The following is a 19,060-nucleotide window of genomic DNA, read 5'->3' as shown; positions in this document are numbered from 1 at the left end:
AGAAACTAAATGGACAACAGTTCAGTCAATGAGGTCAGTCTGGCACACTGTATTTCCGTCATTTATTAGATACAGCACCAACAACATTCAGGAGATAATATGCTGTCTGCCTGAAGCCACCACTAGAGGCAGCATGGAGCAAACTGCAAACTATACATTGATCTAAACAAAGCAGCTGCAAGATATGCTGGTGCTATCCCGAAGTAAATCTATACATACACTTAATGCCCTTTAGTGATGGCTGCAGGTAGATGACAATTTCTCTCAAGAAAAGACTACTCCATTACCCTGAATTGTCAATACTGATCACTGTTCTATTTAAAATTGGTCTATACCAGTGTTTTCCAACCAGGGTGCCTCCAGCTGTTGCATGCCGGGAGTTGTAGTTTTGCAACAGCTGGAGGCACCCTGGTTGGAAAACACTGGTCTATACATTTGGAGATCTGACTGCTATAAACATATTAGGGGGAATCAGTTAGCTCTGTATCATGCTCAGAGCGCAAGTATCAAAGATGCAGCGATGTAGAGAGCTTGGCAATAAGCACTAAACCAAGTGGGGGAGATCAAAACTTGTGCAAAGGAAAAGTCGGCCAGTTGCCAATAGCAACCAATCAGATTGCTTTTATTTTTGAAAAGGTCTCTGAAATGTAAAAGAAGCGATCTGATTGGTCGCTAGGACCAACTGGTCAACTTTTCCTCAGCACAGGTTTTGAGAAATCTTTCCCAGAATGTCAGTCAGTCAAGTTGTGGAGGGGTGGTGGAGAGAGGAGGCATGCATGCTGCGACTTGGCACTACCTCAGACACTTGAGTATGATAAACAGCTGACCATTTCTATAAGACATGAATATGCAGATAATTTTGGACCTAAACACATATTGGCTCCTTTATTTTACATGTTTAGTAGATGCAACAAGTGCCACAGTAAAGCGCAGCTGACGTTACCTGAGTAGCTACGTTTAACAATGCTAGCCTTCCATTTTTTGATATTGTAAAAGACATGATAGGATGGTCTTCTTGTACTCTGAAACAGATAAAAGAAGGGGTTAGGAGCTTCAAGTCATCACAGATCAACAAATACAGTCACACTTGTAGCCATGATGTAAATGCGGGAGGTGATACACAATGCAGAGTACTATGGCCATGTCACATAAAGGAGTCACAGAAGATCCAGCAACAGCAGAAATGCCCACCTGGTGGGGACAGTATGGCTCGCTTTGTATAGAGAGAGATCGAGAGAGCGCAAATTATATATATACATACACCGTACACCGTATTTATCGGGGTATACCACGCACCAGCCTATAACACGCACCCTCATTTTACCAAGGATATTTGGGTAAAAAAAAGTTTTTTACCCAAATATCCATGAAAAAATGAGGGTGCGTGTGTGTGCGTGTATACCCCGATATACCCGAGGCCGTCGCTGCCCGCTTCTCTCCTCCTGCCTTTCCTGGGGTCTAGAGCGCTGCTGTCGGCCCTTTTCACCCCCTGGTTATCGGCGCCGCTGCCCGTTCTGTCTCCCTGACTATCGGTGCCGGCGCCGATAGCCAGGGGGAGAGAAGCGGCGCCGACAGCCAGGGGGAGAGAAGCTGCCCCGTTGCCTCCCCCCATCCCCGGTGGCATAATTACCTGAGTCCGGTCCGCGCTGCTCCAGGCCTCCGTCGTGCGTCCCCAGCGTCGTTGCTATGCACGGCGCGGCGCTCTGACGTCATGCGCCGCGCCGTTCAGCGCATAGCAATGACGCCGGGGACGCACGACGGAGGCCTGGAGCAGCACGGACCGGACTCAGGTAATTATGCCACCGGGGATGGGGGGAGGCAACGGGGCAGCGGCGCCGGCAATGGGTGCCGCTGCCCCTTCTCTCCCCCTGGCTGTTGGCGCCGCTTCTCTCCCCCTGGCTATCGGCGCCGGCACCGATAGTCAGGGGGACAGAACGGGCAGCGGCGCCGATAACCAGGGGGTGAAAAGGGCCGACAGCAGCGCTCTAGACCCCAGGAAAGGCAGGGGGAGAGAAGCGGGCAGCGACGGCCTCTCTCCCCCTGCCTTTCCTGGGGGTGTATCGGCGTATAACACGCACACAGACTTTAGGCTAAAAATTTTAGCCTAAAAAGTGCGTGTTATACGCCGATAAATACGGTGTGTATATTATATTATAATATATATATATATATATATATATATATATATATATATATATATATATATATAGATATATATATAGATATCGAGAGAGAGAGAGATCTAGAGAGATCTAGAGAGAGAGAGATCTAGAGAGAGAGAGATCTAGAGAGAGAGAGAGATCTAGAGAGAGAGAGAGATCTAGAGAGAGAGAGATCTAGAGAGAGAGAGAGAGAGATCTAGAGAGAGAGAGAGAGAGAGATCTAGAGAGATCTAGAGAGAGAGAGAGAGATCTAGAGAGAGAGATCTAGAGAGAGAGAGAGAGATCTAGAGAGAGAGAGAGAGAGATCTAGAGAGAGAGAGAGATCTAGAGAGAGAGAGATCTAGAGAGAGAGAGAGAGAGAGAGATCTAGAGAGAGAGAGAGAGAGATCTAGAGAGAGAGAGATCTAGAGAGAGAGAGAGATCGAGAGAGAGAGAGAGATCGAGAGAGAGAGAGAGAGATCGAGAGAGAGATATCGAGAGAGATATCGAGAGAGATATATATAGAGAGAGCCAAGTATGCACCCCCTAATGCAATATAACCAGAAACAGGATAACACCAGAATAGTAAAGAAACCGGATAAGACGCCTCTCACATGTTTCTATCTGTAAGGTCCTCAAAGTTATAGCCCCGGATCCTCTGGTGAGTGTCTGATGCCAGAACAGTTTTGCCGTCACTTAAGCACCAGAGACACTGCACCCTCACACCTTCCCAGGAGTCCAACAGATTGCCGTCTAGATCCTGTGGTTAAAAAGAAGAAGGGAAAAAATAAAAATCTAATATAATGTGAAATTCCTTTAAAGATGTTGTGCCTCCTATGGATATGGGATAAGTTTATACTTACAGGGGGGTCTGACCATTTGGACCCTCTGCAATTTTAAAGAGTACCTCTCATCAAAAGTTTTTTTTTTTTTTTTCCCTTTATAAAATATATTATATATTTATTAAGCTTCTATTTAAAAAAAAAAATTATTATTTTCATGTGTTTACTTTTGAAATTTTGGCCACCTGGGGTCTCCCTAGGAGTCCATGTTTCAGTGATTTCGGAGTCACGCCGGCCTGGCTGCAGAGTCTGAAATCGCATACTAAGCGCAGCTCCCCGTCAATCAGACAGGCGGCGCTAGGACTGCGCGGACACTGCAGTCTCCAATAGACTGCAATGTGTTCCGCGCGGCTTTCCGCCTGAAGAAAGAGCAACGCCATTCTACAGGTGGAAATTTCCAAGCAGATTTTCCGTTCACAAATTCCGCAGTGTGAAGTTGTGAACGGAAACCCATTCACTATACAGTACATTTTAGTAAGCGGAATTTCTGCCTGCAATTTTCAAAGCAGAATTGCAGGCAGAAATTCTGTAGTCTGAACCTAGCCTTAAAGGGGTACTCTGGTGGGGGAAAAAAAATTTAAAATAAATTTCAAATCAACTGGTGCCAGAAAGTTAAACAGGTTAGCAAATTACTTCTATTTAAAATCCTTCCAGTACTTATCAGCTGCCGTATACTACAGAGAATTTTATGAAGTTCTTTCCAATCTGACCACAGTGCTCTCTGCTGACACCTCTGTCCATGTCAGGAACTGTCGAGAACAGGAGAGGTTTGCTATGGGGATTTGCTTCTACTCAGGACAGTTCCTAAAATGAACAGAGATGTCAGCAGAGAGCACTGTGGTAAGACTGGAAAGAACTGCAATATAATAATTTCAGCAATAATTTCTCTGTAGTATACAGCAGCTGATAAGTACTGGAAGGATTAAGATTTTGAAACCGAAGTTATTTACAAATCTGAACTTGCAGGTAGGAACAAAGGTAGCGCAGGCACTGCTACTCTCCTTGATAGCACTGTATATTCGGAGGGGAGCGGCTGGTGGCGGTGAACAGTTCGTGCACACTATAACTGGGTAGTGCTCATTTGAAGAAATAAAAAAAGTTTGTCATTTCTTGCAACACATGGATTTTATGCACAAAGGCGCTCACCATGTACATTGTGACTTCTTTTATTGTTCATTACAATGATGCAGGATAGGGCAGCAGCATGCCGCTACGAGGGCAAGACACCAGTGCGTTAAGATTGGTGACAGCCGTTTCCTTCCCAGAGGAACTTCACCGGACCGTTTCCTCTGACCTGTGCCTCTACACTCTAGTGACGGGGAACACAGGCGAGTGGAAATTGGATTCAAATAATGGACGCACAGAAATTTTAAATGTTTATGGGTTTACAAAAATTGAATGTAACAGAAGGTCAAGTTAGAAGGTCAAGTTAGAAGGTCAAGTTAGAAGGTTGTGCGAATTAGAGGCCAGATGGATCCTGCGAACATGAGCGCAAGAAAATGGAGGACTGAACGATAGAACCAATATGGGAGTCTTTTTATAGCTTTTATGCGTTTAGATTTTATGAATATTTATATAAATTGTCGCTGCACTTTTCTATTTGAATCCAATTTCCACTCACCTGTGTTGCCCGTCACTAGAGTGTAGAGGAGCGCACAGGTCAGAGGAAACGGTCCGGTGAAGTTCCTCTGGGAAGGAAACGGCTGTCACCAATCTTAAAGTGGTACTCCCACCCTACACATCTTATCCCCTATCCAAAGGATAGAGGATAAGATGTCTGATTGCGGGGGTCCCGCCGCTGGGGACCCCCGCATTATAGCATGCGGCACCCACCTGGTTTTCTACCGGAACCGCTGGAGGGTCTGAGTAGTGACTCCGGGAACGGAAGTCCATGACGTCTGGACTCCGCCCCCGTGTGACGTCACGCCCATCCCCTCAATGCAAGTCTATGGGAGGGGGCGTGATGTTGAGCAGCGGAGTACCCATTTAGGCCACTCACTGTGCAGTTACATTGAGGCGTCATCTATAGTCCTCAGGTTGGTCCGATTACAACGATACTCTAACTTGTATAGATTTTGTCACTATAGAGCTATATAGAGGCCTTTTTTCTGCACCATAATCTATTATTTGTACCATAGTTGACATAGTTTAAATTTTTTTAAATCACTTGCTTTTTTTAGGGATGGTCCGATACCAGGTATCTGCATGGTATCGGGGACACGTCTAATGTCCCCAATACCAAATCAGATACCTGGTGGAGTGCTTCACTTCACTGCCCCGTCCTCCGGTTCAGATCACTGCCGCTGCCTCATTCTGCCTTCCGCATCATGGCGTCTTATGGAGAAGCATGTGACATACACGTCACTCCACTGCACCCAGCGTAACGCTACGGAGGAAGCAAAGGAACGTGTAGGTCACATGCTCCTCCATAAGACGCCATGATGCGGAGGGCAGAACGGGGCAGCGGCAGTGATGAGAACGGGGCTGCGGAGAGGCGACACCGGACAGTGAGCAACTACAAAGGGGGGCTGCTGGCTACAAAGGGGGACTGCTATCTACAGGGGTGTCCTGCTGACTACAAAGGGGGGGAGGGTTGCTTCCTAATGTCTACAGCTATCTATACTACTACCTACAAGGGGATACTACCTACTATTAAAGGAAATCTTACAGCAGTCAACTGCACTAACTTCCATTTATATGTAGATAGGTCAGGTGACCCGGTTTCTACCGCTGCTCACCATGTGAACATCAGCGCAATCGCTCCGGAGACATCGGTTTCGCCGCCAATGCAAATTCCCTGTTCTGCCCAATGGAGAAGAGAGAAATCTTGGCTCATACTACAGCAGCCGCCTCCATTGTACACAACAAGGAACCCACATATCAGCACGGTAAACAGCGCCAGAAACCGCGTCACCCTGGTGTCAGATTCCCTTTAAAATAAAAGTACTCGTACTTGGTATCGGCGAGTACTAGAATTAAAGTATAGGTACTCAATCTTAAAAAAAATGGTATCGGAACATTCCTGCTTTTTATTTATTTTTGTTTTTTTTATTCTTTTTTTGTGGGATGAAAGTTCACAATACAAAAAATATAAAAATAAATTCTGGTCTTTGGTACTTTTTAGGTTTTCGTCATTCGTCGTGCAGGGTCCATTACGTGGTAATAGTCTGGACGATTCCACATGTTGGGATGGCAAATATGTTTAATTTTTTAATTTTTTTTTTTAAATCTGTTAAGACTTTTAAGTCCCGCAAGGGTGTTTTTCCAAACAATGTGTCTCCAGCTGCTGCAAAACTACAACTCACTGTTGCCGTTGGCTGTCCGTGCATGCTGGGAGTTGTAGTTTTGTAACAGCTGGAGACACGCTATTTAGAAAACACTGCCCTAGCGGTACTTTTATCAGTCAAATGATTGCTTATAATTGAGTTAAAGAGTTACTCCGCTACCCAATTCAATGTTCCGGACGCTGGGGAGCGGAGTAACGCTTTAAAAGGAACTGCTACTACAGTGAACTGATTTATCTGGGATCTGCTAGTACAGCCCATAGTAGGTTGTAGAATCAGGCCTGTCACTGTAGGGAAAGATGCCCGTATTGCCATGACAACAGATTGGCCCCCTGTGATTGCGTCATGGGGAGCTGATCAGCCCCACTTATCAAAACAGCAACAATAGTTAAGGCATGTTAGATGTGGTTGTATGTGATCTGCGGCTGGCATCAATACAGGTTAGAGATCATTTGTGAATGAACATTATAACTCAGACCTGTGTTTCCCAACCAGGGTGCCTCCAGCTGTTGCAAAACCACAACTCCCAGCATGCCCGGACAGCCGTTGGCTGTCCGGGCATGCTGGGAGTTGTAGTTTTGCAACAGCTGGAGGCACCCTGGTTGGGAAACACTGGCTCAGACAATTATTGCTTTATGGAGGAGGGAAGTTACGTACACACTGGTAGAACTGTCCTCTCTGACCCCCGGTTACAAATCTCTTCCCATCTGGATTCCAGGCCACGCTTGTCAGGCTGTCTTCATGAGACTGGCTCATTTTAGTCCTCAACTCCCCGGTCTAGAAGCAGAACAGAAGTTAAATATAGATAAGCGAGGCGCAGGCTTGGGGCCTTCTCTACAGATCGTATTACCAGCAGGGGTCATACCAGGCCACAGACTTACTATGCGGGAATAAGGAAAGCAAACAAAACAACACAGACCTGAAACAAAAGGTTACTTTGTAAAGATAATTGGAGAAAATCATGTCTGAACACAATGTTAGTGTTAATATGTCAATATATTCTAAATATTCTGGAGTATAATACAGGATATAACTCAGGATCAGTACAGGATAAGTAATGTAATGTATGTACACAGTGACCTCACCAGCAGAATAGTGAGTACAGCTCTGGTGTATAATACAGGATATAACTCAGGATTAGTACAGGATAAGTAATGTAATGTATGTACACAGTGATCTCACCAGCAGAATAGTGAGTACAGCTCTGGAGTATAATACAGGATATAACTCAGGATCAGTACAGGATAAGTAATGTAATGTATGTACACAGTGACCTCACCAGCAGAATAGTGAGTACAGCTCTGGAGTATAATACAGGATATAACTCAGGATCAGTACAGGATAAGTAATGTAATGTATGTACACTGTGACCCCACCGGCAGAATAGTGAGTACAGCTCTGGAGTATAATACAGGATATAACTCAGGATTAGTACAGGATAAGTAATGTAATGTATGTACACAGTGATCTCACCAGCAGAATAGTGAGTACAGCTCTGGAGTATAATACAGGATATAACTCAGGATCAGTACAGGATAAGTAATGTAATGTATGTACACAGTGACTCCACCAGCAGAATAGTGAGTACAGCTCCAGTGCATAACACAGGATATAACTCAGGATCAGTACAGGATAAGTAATGTAATGTATGTACACAGTGACTCCACCAGCAGAATAGTGAGTACAGCTCCGGTGCATAACACAGGATATACTCGAGTATAAGCAGAGTTTTTCAGCAACGCAACGTAATTAGTCCGTGGCCGGAGCGGAGAAGAGGGCCTCCCAGTGAAGATGGACAGCCCGGAACGACTTAGGCTGGGTTCACACTACGATTTGAACTACGGTTCCCGTATACGGCTGGGAGGAGTGGTGGGCGGGGCTTAATAGCGGCGCCCGTATTCGGGAACTGTAGTTAATGTATGTCTATGAGCTGACCGGAGTGAACCGCAGACTCAGATCGTCTGCTTTCTCGGCCGTATGCGGTTTCCCGACCGCAGGCAAAAACGTGGTCGACCACGTTTTTGCCTGCGGTCGGGAAACCGCATACGGCCGAAAAAGCAGACAACCGAAGGCTGCGGTTCACTCCGGTCGGCTCATAGACATACATTAACTACGGTTCCCGAATACGGCTGAGTGCGGGCGCCGCGATTAAGCCCCGCCCACCCCTCCTCCCAGCCGTATATGGGAACCGTAGTTCAAATCGTAGTGTGAACCCAGCCTTACTCTCCCCACCGGACGGTCCCTGCAGCATAGATGGCCGACGATAGACTGCCCAGACCAGCTCACCCTTCCTTTTCACCGAGAAAGCAACAACTGGGGAGGAGAGTAGAAAACAAATGAGGGGTCTGGATGATGACGGAGGGATTGACAGGCAGTGATGATGAAAGGGGGGGGGGGGGGGAGAAGACTACGATGGAGGGGGACGACGACAACGATGATGAGGGGGACGACGACGGTCTGGATGACGACGAGGGGGCTAATGACGGGGGTCTAGATGATGACATGGGGGGGGAATGATGTATTTCCCACCTTAGGCTTAAAGTCGAGTCAATAACTTTTCCTAGGTTTTTGGGGAGAAATTAGGGGCCTCGGCTTATATTCGAAACGGCTAATACTCGAGTATATACGGTAACTCAGGATCAGTACAGGATAAGTAATGCAATGTATGTACACAGTGACCCCACCAGCAGAATAGTGAGCCCAGCTCTGGAGTATAATACAGGATATAACTCAGGATCAGTACAGGATAAGTAATGTAATGTATATACACAGTGACCTCACCAGCAGAATAGCGAGTGCAGCTCTGGAGTATAATACAGGATATAACTCAGGATCAGTAATGTATGGACAAATATAGTGAGGATCGTACCTGTACATTCCACAGCCAAAGCTCAGAACAGTCATCTGGACCACAGGCTACAAGATAGTTGTCATCCGGGCTCCAGGCTAGGTAGGAAACCCCATAAGCATGGCCTTCTAATGTCTTAAGTAGCTTTAGCTGGTGTGTGTCCTAAAAACCAAAGTTATTTAGTTACTATAATCAGAACAATGTGTACATAAGAGGCGATGGTTGACTAGTCCCAGCTGCAGCACAGTAACAATAGATCGGTTTTCCATACTGCATTACTGGTCGGAACAGTTCAGCTGAAGAATGGGAATAGAAAATAGAACAAACAAGAACATAAGTCACTAGTGTCGGTGACTAAGTGATAAGTCATAGGAGACGGGAGGAGGCAGAAAACAACTTGAGCAGGATTATCTAGTCACGGAGGTAACAGGACATTCAGCTTTCTTCTGTTATGGGATCACTCCTATAAGATTCTTCTGCACAATTAACATTCCTATCCGGTTACAGTTCTGTGAAGGAACACTGACCTCTTTCATAATACCGTAATAACCCGCATCAAGCACCTTACACAACATGGCCTAGTGAGGGCAGATAACTGCTTCATCCTCCAGACAAGTCACCTGGGTCCTAATGCTCCTGTACAGTCTCAATATACACAAACCGCTTGTTCACCATGGGGAGGATGTGTGTATGTATGCGCCTGTTATGCCTACTAGAAATATAGTATGTTAAATTAACCCTAGTCCACCTTTGTGGGTTTTCCCCCTCTTAGACTTCCGGTACATCTCCTGATCACATTACTTTCGGGCTGCAGATATTCCAAGACTTTAAGTCATACTGCCGACCGAACAGGATGGTGCGGAGAATAGTCAGTCTTTATTCACATGGTGAAAAATTTGCAGAATGTTTGCCCCCAGAAGACACAGGTGGACAATCCACAATTAGCATGTTTCCCCCGGCACTAGGACCGCTCGGAAATATACCGTCTCCATAGACTGCAATGCATTTCTGAGCAGATTCTGGAATCTGGATCTCTGAGGCGGATTAATCTGCTGCGGAAATTCCGTCTGTTTTAAGCTCTCCTGAGGCTGGATTACTGCTTTGTATAAATCTGTACAGTCTGCGACTGGGACTGTTCTATTACCAACCTGCACTTTACTTGGTTGTGCTGCCTCTACACTGCCTCTATATTTTTCATATTCCATTACCGGGCCGCGTCTTCCAGGCTGTGCGGCCAGTAAAAAATGACGACTGACGTCTCCTGCCAGCTCCTCTGCGCGGCGTCAGGGATGTCACTCATCTCATCATTCCCTGCAGCCGCCTCTGGTCAGAGTGGCCGCAGCACGGGCTGCTTGTTAAAGTTCAGCAGCCCGGCCGCGGCCACTTTAGAAAAGTCACCAGCGGCGGCTGCAGGGAATGAGGTGTGACGTCCCTGACGCCGCGCAGAGGAGCAGGCAGGAGACGTCAGTCGTCATTCTTAACTATCCCCACAGCTCGGAAGACCTGCCGGAGCGCAGCCAGGTAACAGAATATAAAAAAATATAAAAACAGCAGGGGGGGGGGGGGGGGGATGAGCAGGGGAGTGTTGGCCCACAGCAGCAGCCACTGTTCCCTGATTCAAAGTGGTACGATGTAGCCCTCTTGTTCACATTATTGAAAATCTGCAGGGGGTTCTGCTTGCAGCAGTCTCTTATTGATCTTAGTGGGATTCAGCTGTTTAGTTCACATGGCAGAATCCGCCTGGGAAAGCCAGTTTGTTAATGGAAAAGTACTTATTAAACTGTACGATCTCTACTCCACGAAGGAAGATTGCGGACCCATTGCTAAATTTCGTAGTGTGAATATACCCTTAAGGTAGGATTACACCTGCTGTATTATGCGGCTTATTTTCTACAGCAGATTTTGCTACCTATTGACTTCAGCAGCAAAATACGGCACGTGTGACCCTACCCTTAGGGTTAAAAGCAGCCCCTTGGTCCCAATCATGCCATCAGGTAATCTGATTGAAAAGATCATGTCATAAAGTAAGTGCTTCCCAACCAGGGTGCCTCCAGCTGTTTCAAATCTACAACTTTCAGCATGCCCAGACAGCCAAAGGCTGGTAGTTGTAGTTTTGCAACAGCTGGAGGCAAACACTGCTAGAAGTCTTTGATACGAATGGTCTAAAAAGTGCCAAAAAAGGTGGGATTTGAGCTTCCTCTAATCCCAGCAGCTTTTCTTTTTGCAAGACAGAATAGGACACCCATACAAGACTTATTCTAGAGCGCTGTAGACTAAGGCACATATGACCGCCATAAATAATAAATAAAATAAATAAGTATTTGTGGTCATTAAGGAGTTATCAGCCAACCTACTCAGACAGGGCATTAGCCAAGGATTAAATAGGATTTTAATAAGTAAATGTGTCACTAAGAGGAAGCGACATTCTGAGGGAGGGATAAATATATAGTCACAAACGTGCAGACGAGGTACCTGGTACCTGATGAACAATATCATGGCCGGCCTCCAATGTGGTCACCAACTACTCACAAAACAAGCTGCATACGGACTACAACAGGGAAATCCACTCACTGACGTACTGACCTAACACCACACTTCACCCAGGCCATCCTCTTATGCAGTGCTTCCAAACCAGTGTGCCTCCAGCTGTTGCAAAACTACAACTTCCAGAATGCCCAGACAGCCAAAGGCTGTCCTGGCATGCTGGGAGTTGTAGTTTTTGCAACAGCCGGAGGCACCTTGGTTGGGAAACACCACTCTCACATGTATCCATGACATATCAGAAGGCTCCACTCTTTTCCCTTTAAGGTCATTGTACAGCTTTAACCGGTTAGATGTTGGTTTTCAAATAAGCGCTGAATGCAAAAATATAGCATTATGGATGATCAGACCGAAATAAAATAAATAAATAATAAGATTCCTTTCTGTGGTGCCGAAATGTCATAGAATGTGTCGGCAGATAAGAACCATTTGGCCCATCTAGTCTGCCCAATATTCTGAATAATATAAATAGTCCCTGGTCCTTACTCTTCCTCAGTGGAGGGTCATTTGGGAAGGTGTCCATTTGTACGGCCTATAAGGGAACCCAATACAAATTGCTTGTGGGATGTATCATACTCCTGAGTTGTTAAATTGAACCCAGACATCCCTCCTCAGTGCTGGTGCTGTGGGGTTGGTTTCATATATTTTGGTCATGTCCTCTCATAGTGAGCTACTGGAATAGAGGCTGTTAACTGAGGTACTGGGAGTCTTGGGTCCCCTTGACCCCCTTGTCTACCTTCTTCAACTTTCTCACCCTGCTCTATCTAGGAAGATGTTTAGGCTTTTTATGCACAGTTTTAGCTGCAAAAACCCTCATTGCTAAGTGCTGGAAGAGTCTGACCTGTTATCTCGCATACGTGAGATTCATTCTCTGGAATCTTTAACAGCTTCCTTAAATAATTCTATCCCTTCCTTCCTTTCTGTCTGGGAACCCTGGGATAGTTTCTCTGATAGGCAATCGTCTTAACTTTTTCTTCTTTTACTCTTCATTGTCTCTCTTTTCCCTGTTTTTCACGTCTGCTTCCCTATGTATGGTATTGTCGTTTATCGTGGGTCTTTGTGCTTCCCAATCCTATTATTCCCTTGATTTTGGGCTCAGGCCTTATGCTTAACCTGCTGGCGTATTGGCATTTGTTTGCTTACTGGTTTTTATCATATCTATATGCAGATTGCAGTTACAGTCATGGATCTCTATTCTAGTAAAAATCACACACACACACATTATTATACATATATATATATATATATATATATATATATATATATATATATATATATATATATATATATACATATACACACACACACACACACACACACACACAGTGTCCCTGGTCCTTTCTTATATGAAGGATAGCCTTATGGCTATCCCTATCTTATATGCATATCATAACGGGCGATAACGGATAATCAAGAAATCCCATAGACTTGAATGGGATTTTTTTTAATGGACGTTTTTAAGGGTTTTCTTAAAATCATCTTATATAAAGGATGGTCTTCTGCCTAACCCTACCTTACATGAAGGAGAGATATATTTCAGACGATGATGCATCCAGTTAGTGTTGTCCACCTACTATTGCACGCTTTGCTTTTTAGTATTGTACATGTGATTTGTTTATAGGTTATAATTATCAGCAGAAGGCGGTACTTACTGGATCAACCTGCCATATTATAACAGTTGTGTCTTTTGATCCTGTCGCTAGTTTAGTGCCATCGTTTGAGAACTTACAGAACCAGACTTCATTGCAGTGTTCTGTAAGGACTTGCTGTGTGAAACATGGAAACTGTTTCCTGAAACAAAGCGAGAGACATTCACGAAAAAGGAAATGTACATATTATAATACACACACACATTTTTTTTTTTTATAATTTTTTTTATATATATATATATATATATATATATATATATATATATATATATATATACACACACACACATATACATACATATACATACATACACATATACATATATATATATATAATATTATATACACATATATATACATAGGTTCAGATATTTATATTAAAAAATATATATATACATACACACACACACACAAATATATATATTTTAATATAAATAACTGAACCCTGGGCGGTATGACCAAAAATGTGTATCACGTTTTTTTTGTAAGCTATGGCGGTTCCGCTGTATTTTCCACCCCCCCCCCCCTCTATCATGTGACCCGTGGGTGCTGCTTCTCTAACACCAGCCCGCAGGTCACATATGATTAGTTGGGGACAGCGCTGGGTTCATTCATTCGAGGGGGGGCCCCACGGTATGGGAAAAATTCATTTCGTGCAGGGAAAAAAAAAATAATAATTCGGTATTCGGTATGAACCGCTATACCTCCCAGCACTATATCTAAATATTATATATGCATTTAAATATAGATTTTCATATTATACATTATATATACACATTTTTTCCTCCCTATACGCAGATTCTTTAGACCCACGCTTCATATACCCCGTTTTAGCGCCCAAGTGTCAGCTGAATATCTTCCCTTACAAATATTACTTTAGTAAGATTACATAAGAGAACGGCTATGGGAACAGCCAAGCAGCTGTTCCCGTGACTCCCACAGAAGTGAATGTAAGAAGAGCTCGGCATCCATGTGGCCACCTTGCCATTTATTTTACGCTTTGATGTGATGGACGACTCACCAGGGAGGTCACTGAACATATAATATTCAATCATCATTTGGACCTGCACCTATGTGGAGGTTTAAAATTTCCTCCTGAGCCCTATCACCGACAACCACTGGCCAGCCGCCAGACACCCCCCCCCCCCCCCCCCCCCAGCCGCACCGCTCCCCCCACCACATCGCCCCATTGCCTCCCCCATCCCCGGTTTTATAATTACCTGTTCCCGGGGTCCGCGCTACTTCTGGCTCCGGCGGCGTCCTCCTGAGCTGTCACTGTGCGCACTGACTGACGTCACTCGTCATTGCGCAGGACGCCGTAGGAGCCAGAAGTAGACCGGGCCCCGGGAACAGGTAATTATAAAACCGGGGATGGGGGAGGCAATGGGGCGGCGGTGGTCTGTGGCCAGGGCGGTGGGGGTGCAGCGCGGTGGTGGGGGGGTGCAGCGCGATGCGGTGGGGCATGATCGGCAAGGTAATTGCCAATAACGTCCAAAATCGTGACTATCGGCCGATATCGGCCAAACCGATAATCGGTCGATTCCTAGTCCAAGCTGTGATGAACACCCTTACTGAGACTTACCTGCTGCAGACATGATCAATAAGCAGAGATACAGAGTCCAGATTATTGTCAAGTTTTGTATTGTGGTAGAGGCACCGATCTCGCTGTAGCTCGACAGCTTGACGTAATAGGGTTTGCAGACGTCTGGGTGGTAGCATGACAGATGGTGGAAGGTATGCTGGATATAAGAAGATAAAAAGGAGAGAAATGATGGATTTCAGTATGTGCCATTTATTAATGCTTCAGTTTGCTTGTTGTTTGTGTATTGACTCAACTTATTATATTTCCTAGAACAGACACAAACTGCTTATGGTAGGTACAGCAACCGCAGTTACCATTGCTGCTGGTAGTAACCTTCTAAAGCTGATCACATACAATGAAGTTAGCTGAACCTGCTGTATTCGGGGTGTATGGTGAGCGCCCAACTCTCCCCCAAAAGCAGATGTCAGGGGAGAGATTGAATAAACCAGTTTTTCCCAACCAGGGTGCCTCCAGCTGTGGCAAAACTACAACTCCCAGCATGCTTGGACAACCAACGGAGATAGATAGATAGAGATATTATACATACATACATACACTGGGGGGTGTGGATTTAAAAAAGGGGTATTCCCATCTCCTAAATTGGCCTTCTCGACCTTCTCTGGCCTAAGGTGGTTGGGAACCCAAAGCCAGCGAAAGCAGGGAGGGTATGCAATTTGCATAACTCCCATTGACTTGTATGGTAGTTACAAACGGCATAGCCCCCGCTCTTTCAGTAACTTCTAGAGGGATTTAGAAGATGTGAATTCTAACCTAGGTACCAGATAGGCCGATTACTGTAGCTCATATGCTGTAGAATTGGTTGTCAGCCTAGCAGTCACTCCATCACCAGTGGATTTTTTTATTTTAATAGCCAAGGAACGTGCTCTCTATCACACAAAGTGCAAGAAAAAAAGTGCAAACCTGTCACACTAAGAAAAAAAAAAGAAAAAAAAACGTCCACAAAGGATGCGGTCTATCGCTAAGCCCTTCTTCAACAGGAGAGAGAGGGCCCCCCCCCCCCCCCCCCCGACAAACCTACCCTTCACCTCCAGACCAAAAGGCACCTGCAAGGATCCAGGTTCGATGCCCCTTTTTGCTGAAGCTACTAAGGGGCTACAAATGCACCTGGCTTCAACCCAAGGTATCAGCCGAGGAGCCGTGTGCTGGTGGCATCTCGACCGAAGCCAAGATCTCCGGGGGTTACAGGCAGGTGTGGAACCTGATGGCCACACACACCTCCCCAAGACCCCCAGGAGGGACACCCAGAAGGGCTACCGCATCCTGACAAATCCAGTATATAAAAAACAAAGACGCCAGTGGATATACCACATGAAGCCAAGTGAATGTACAAAGATGTAAGAGCGCCACTCCAGACATGACAGGTCAACACTTACTCTGGAGTTTATCAAGTAGCTTAGAGCGTGAGGTTGCCCCTTTTCCTTCCCAGTCTGCCTTTGCTCGCAGGTCGTCTGCATGACTACACATTAAATACCTGGGAAACAAAAATACCGTAAATATATAATAAAGAATGAAGACACACACACTCCTGCTAGATCAGCAGTGAGAACAAGTTCTGAACCCTAACAAACCATCCAGGCCTTTGTACACGGAAGCTTCCTTTCCTACTATGTCTGTGGCCATTCCAGGTGGAACGTTTGCAGCACGTGCTCTGCGACTATATACAATTTATGAGAATACACCCATGGCCAACTCGAATTTAAAGATGCATTAAGATAAATGGGAACTCTCATTAAAACAAATTTTTGCTATTGCACCAATGGTAAATAAAATTATTTCTAATGTACTTTGCTAATTAACAATAAATCTGTTTATTTTTAAAAAAAGCTGCTATTAGGTGTCTCCCTACTTGTCCAGAGCACATCCCCCCCCCCCCCCCATCTTTTGTACAGACTTTGGACTCCTGCTGGCCTGGCAGAAGTCCAAAATCAGGAAACTCAGTCTAGAGCAGCGTTTCCCAACCAGTGTGCCTCCAGCTGTTGCGAAACTACAATTCCCAGCATGCCCGGACAGCCAAAGGCTGTCCGGGCATGCTGGGAGTTGTAGTTTTGCAACAGCTGGAGGCACACTGGTTGGGAAACGCTGCTCTAGAGTACTGAGGGGGATGTGTGCAGCCTTATCCAATTATAGCTCATCTCACACTGAACTGCTCTGGACTGTGTATAGCAGAGTGAGGGAGGAAGTTCTCCCCTGTATGGCTTCAGATGATGTCACGCCTGCTGGGGAACGCCCCTTCCCAGTCTGTGACTGACCGAGGCCGGGTTCACACCACGTTTTTGCAATACAGTTCCCGTGTCAGGTTTTTGATAGAAAACGGATACCTCAAAACCGGACTAAACTGTATCAAAACGTGTGTACAAATTTTAATCCGTATATGGTTTGAAAAATTATGTCTGGTTGCATCCGTTTTTTAAGAAAAAAAAAAGTATACGTTTTTAACTTTTAAAAAACTGTGCAAAGTCAAAAATCGTAAGGTGAAAACCGGATGGAACCATACGCATATACGGTTCCCATCAACTCCCATGTTTAAAAAAAAAAAAAAAAAAAAATAATAATGTATATGTTTCAAAATGGTTTTTCACCGTGGTAGGCTACAGTTTATGGTACGGGAAAAAAAACTGACAAAACTGTACAGGATGCAAAACGGACACAACCTGATGCATGGTTTGGCATAAGGTTTTCAATGGAGAGTCAATGCATATTGTTTCCAATACGGTTCCGTACGGTTTTCAAATTGAGAACGTATATGGGAACTGTATTACAAAAAAGTGGTGTGAATAGAGATGAGCGAACTTACAGTAAATTCGATTCGTCACGAACTTCTCAGCTCGGCGGTTGCTGACTTTTCCTGCGTAAATTAGTTCAGCTTTCCGGTGCTCCGGTGGGCTGGAAAAGGTGGATACAGTCCTAGGAAAGTGTCTCCTAGGTCTGTATTCCCCTTTTCCAGCCCACGGGAGCACCTGAAAGCTGAACTAATTTATGCAGGAAAAGTCATCAACTGCCGAGCCGAGAAGTTTGTGACGAATCGAATTTACTGTAAGTTCGCTCATCTCTAGGTGTGAACGCAGCCTTAGACTGAACAGAAAATACAGAGCAATATCAAGGTACAAAACTAAACAATAATAAAAATAAAGGCGGGGGGGGGGGGTTTATCATGATGGGGCAGTTGGGGAGGTACTCTAAAAGAAGTTGGGGTTCCCAATCATACCCGTGTGCTCTTCCTTACATTATACCCCATCTGGAACAAACACTTTTGCTTGATGCAAATAAATAGGAAAATAAATGGATTTGCTTTGGCAAGTAATGGAGCAACAGATAAGAGATGGCCTCTTACCCACTGAGGACGTGAATTCTCTCTGTATTGTATTTTAGTGGAGTCAGCTCGCAGCGCAGGACCTGCAGTGCTTCGAGGACCTTCCCATCTTCTAAGTATTCAAGGTACTTCTGCTGGAGCAGCAAGAACTTCATCCTCTGGAAAAGAGAAAAATCCCTTGCGTTTAGTCTTATGCAGTGTTATGACCCTAGTGGATGCCCTTATGACCTATCCTAAAAAGGGACCTGATCTATAGCTTACATTGAAACTGTAAGAGTGTCCATATAATACTGTTCTGTGCAGAAGTGAACACAGATTTATATTGTTTCCCCATGTTTGGGGGAGGGGGCGCATTCTGTAAATACTGGATTATTAACCCCTTAAGGACCCATGACGTACCGATACATCATGAGTCCGCTCCCATTCTATAACGCGGGGCCATGTCATAGCGGGTCGGGGCCCGACCCGTGGCTAATAGTGCACAGCACCGATCGCGGTGTCGCGCGCTATTAACCCTTTAGACGCGGCATTCAAAGTTGAACGCTGCGTCTAATGTGAAAGTAAACTAATGCTGGTTAGCTCAGGGAGTTGTTCGGGAAATTGCGGCATCCCGAACAGCTTACATGACAGCCGGAGGATCCCTACCTGCCTCCTCGCTGTCCGATCGCCGAATGACTGCTCAGTGCCTGAGATCCAGTCATGAGTAGTCAAGTGGCAGAATCATTGATCAATGGTTTCCTATGAGAAACCATTGATCAATGTAAAATATCAGTGTGTACAGTGTTATAGCCCCCTATGGAAGCCAACACTGCAAAAAAAAAAAAAAAATACAAAAATTAAAA

At 45.1% G+C, this 19,060-nt stretch overlaps 1 protein-coding gene across 2 annotated transcripts in view; it reads right to left on the bottom strand.

The window, feature by feature from the left end:
* WDR26 (WD repeat domain 26) overlaps positions 1 to 19,060 on the bottom strand; it is a 68,229-nt gene that overhangs the window by 9,693 nt on the left and 39,476 nt on the right. For both annotated transcript variants that reach the window (XM_056568462.1, XM_056568461.1), the window contains exons 5-12: positions 18,240 to 18,376; positions 16,282 to 16,379; positions 14,888 to 15,044; positions 13,309 to 13,447; positions 9,137 to 9,277; positions 6,925 to 7,044; positions 2,756 to 2,901; positions 944 to 1,022 (exon numbers count right to left, since the gene is read on the bottom strand). In XM_056568462.1, coding sequence (XP_056424437.1) covers positions 944 to 1,022; positions 2,756 to 2,901; positions 6,925 to 7,044; positions 9,137 to 9,277; positions 13,309 to 13,447; positions 14,888 to 15,044; positions 16,282 to 16,379; positions 18,240 to 18,376 — 1,017 coding nt within the window. The remainder of the gene's footprint in view (positions 1 to 943; positions 1,023 to 2,755; positions 2,902 to 6,924; positions 7,045 to 9,136; positions 9,278 to 13,308; positions 13,448 to 14,887; positions 15,045 to 16,281; positions 16,380 to 18,239; positions 18,377 to 19,060) is intronic.

This window comes from Hyla sarda, chromosome 3 (genome assembly GCF_029499605.1).
Source record: "Hyla sarda isolate aHylSar1 chromosome 3, aHylSar1.hap1, whole genome shotgun sequence".
Taxonomy (NCBI): domain Eukaryota; kingdom Metazoa; phylum Chordata; class Amphibia; order Anura; family Hylidae; genus Hyla; species Hyla sarda.
This window is presented reverse-complemented; position numbering and strand designations above follow the sequence as displayed.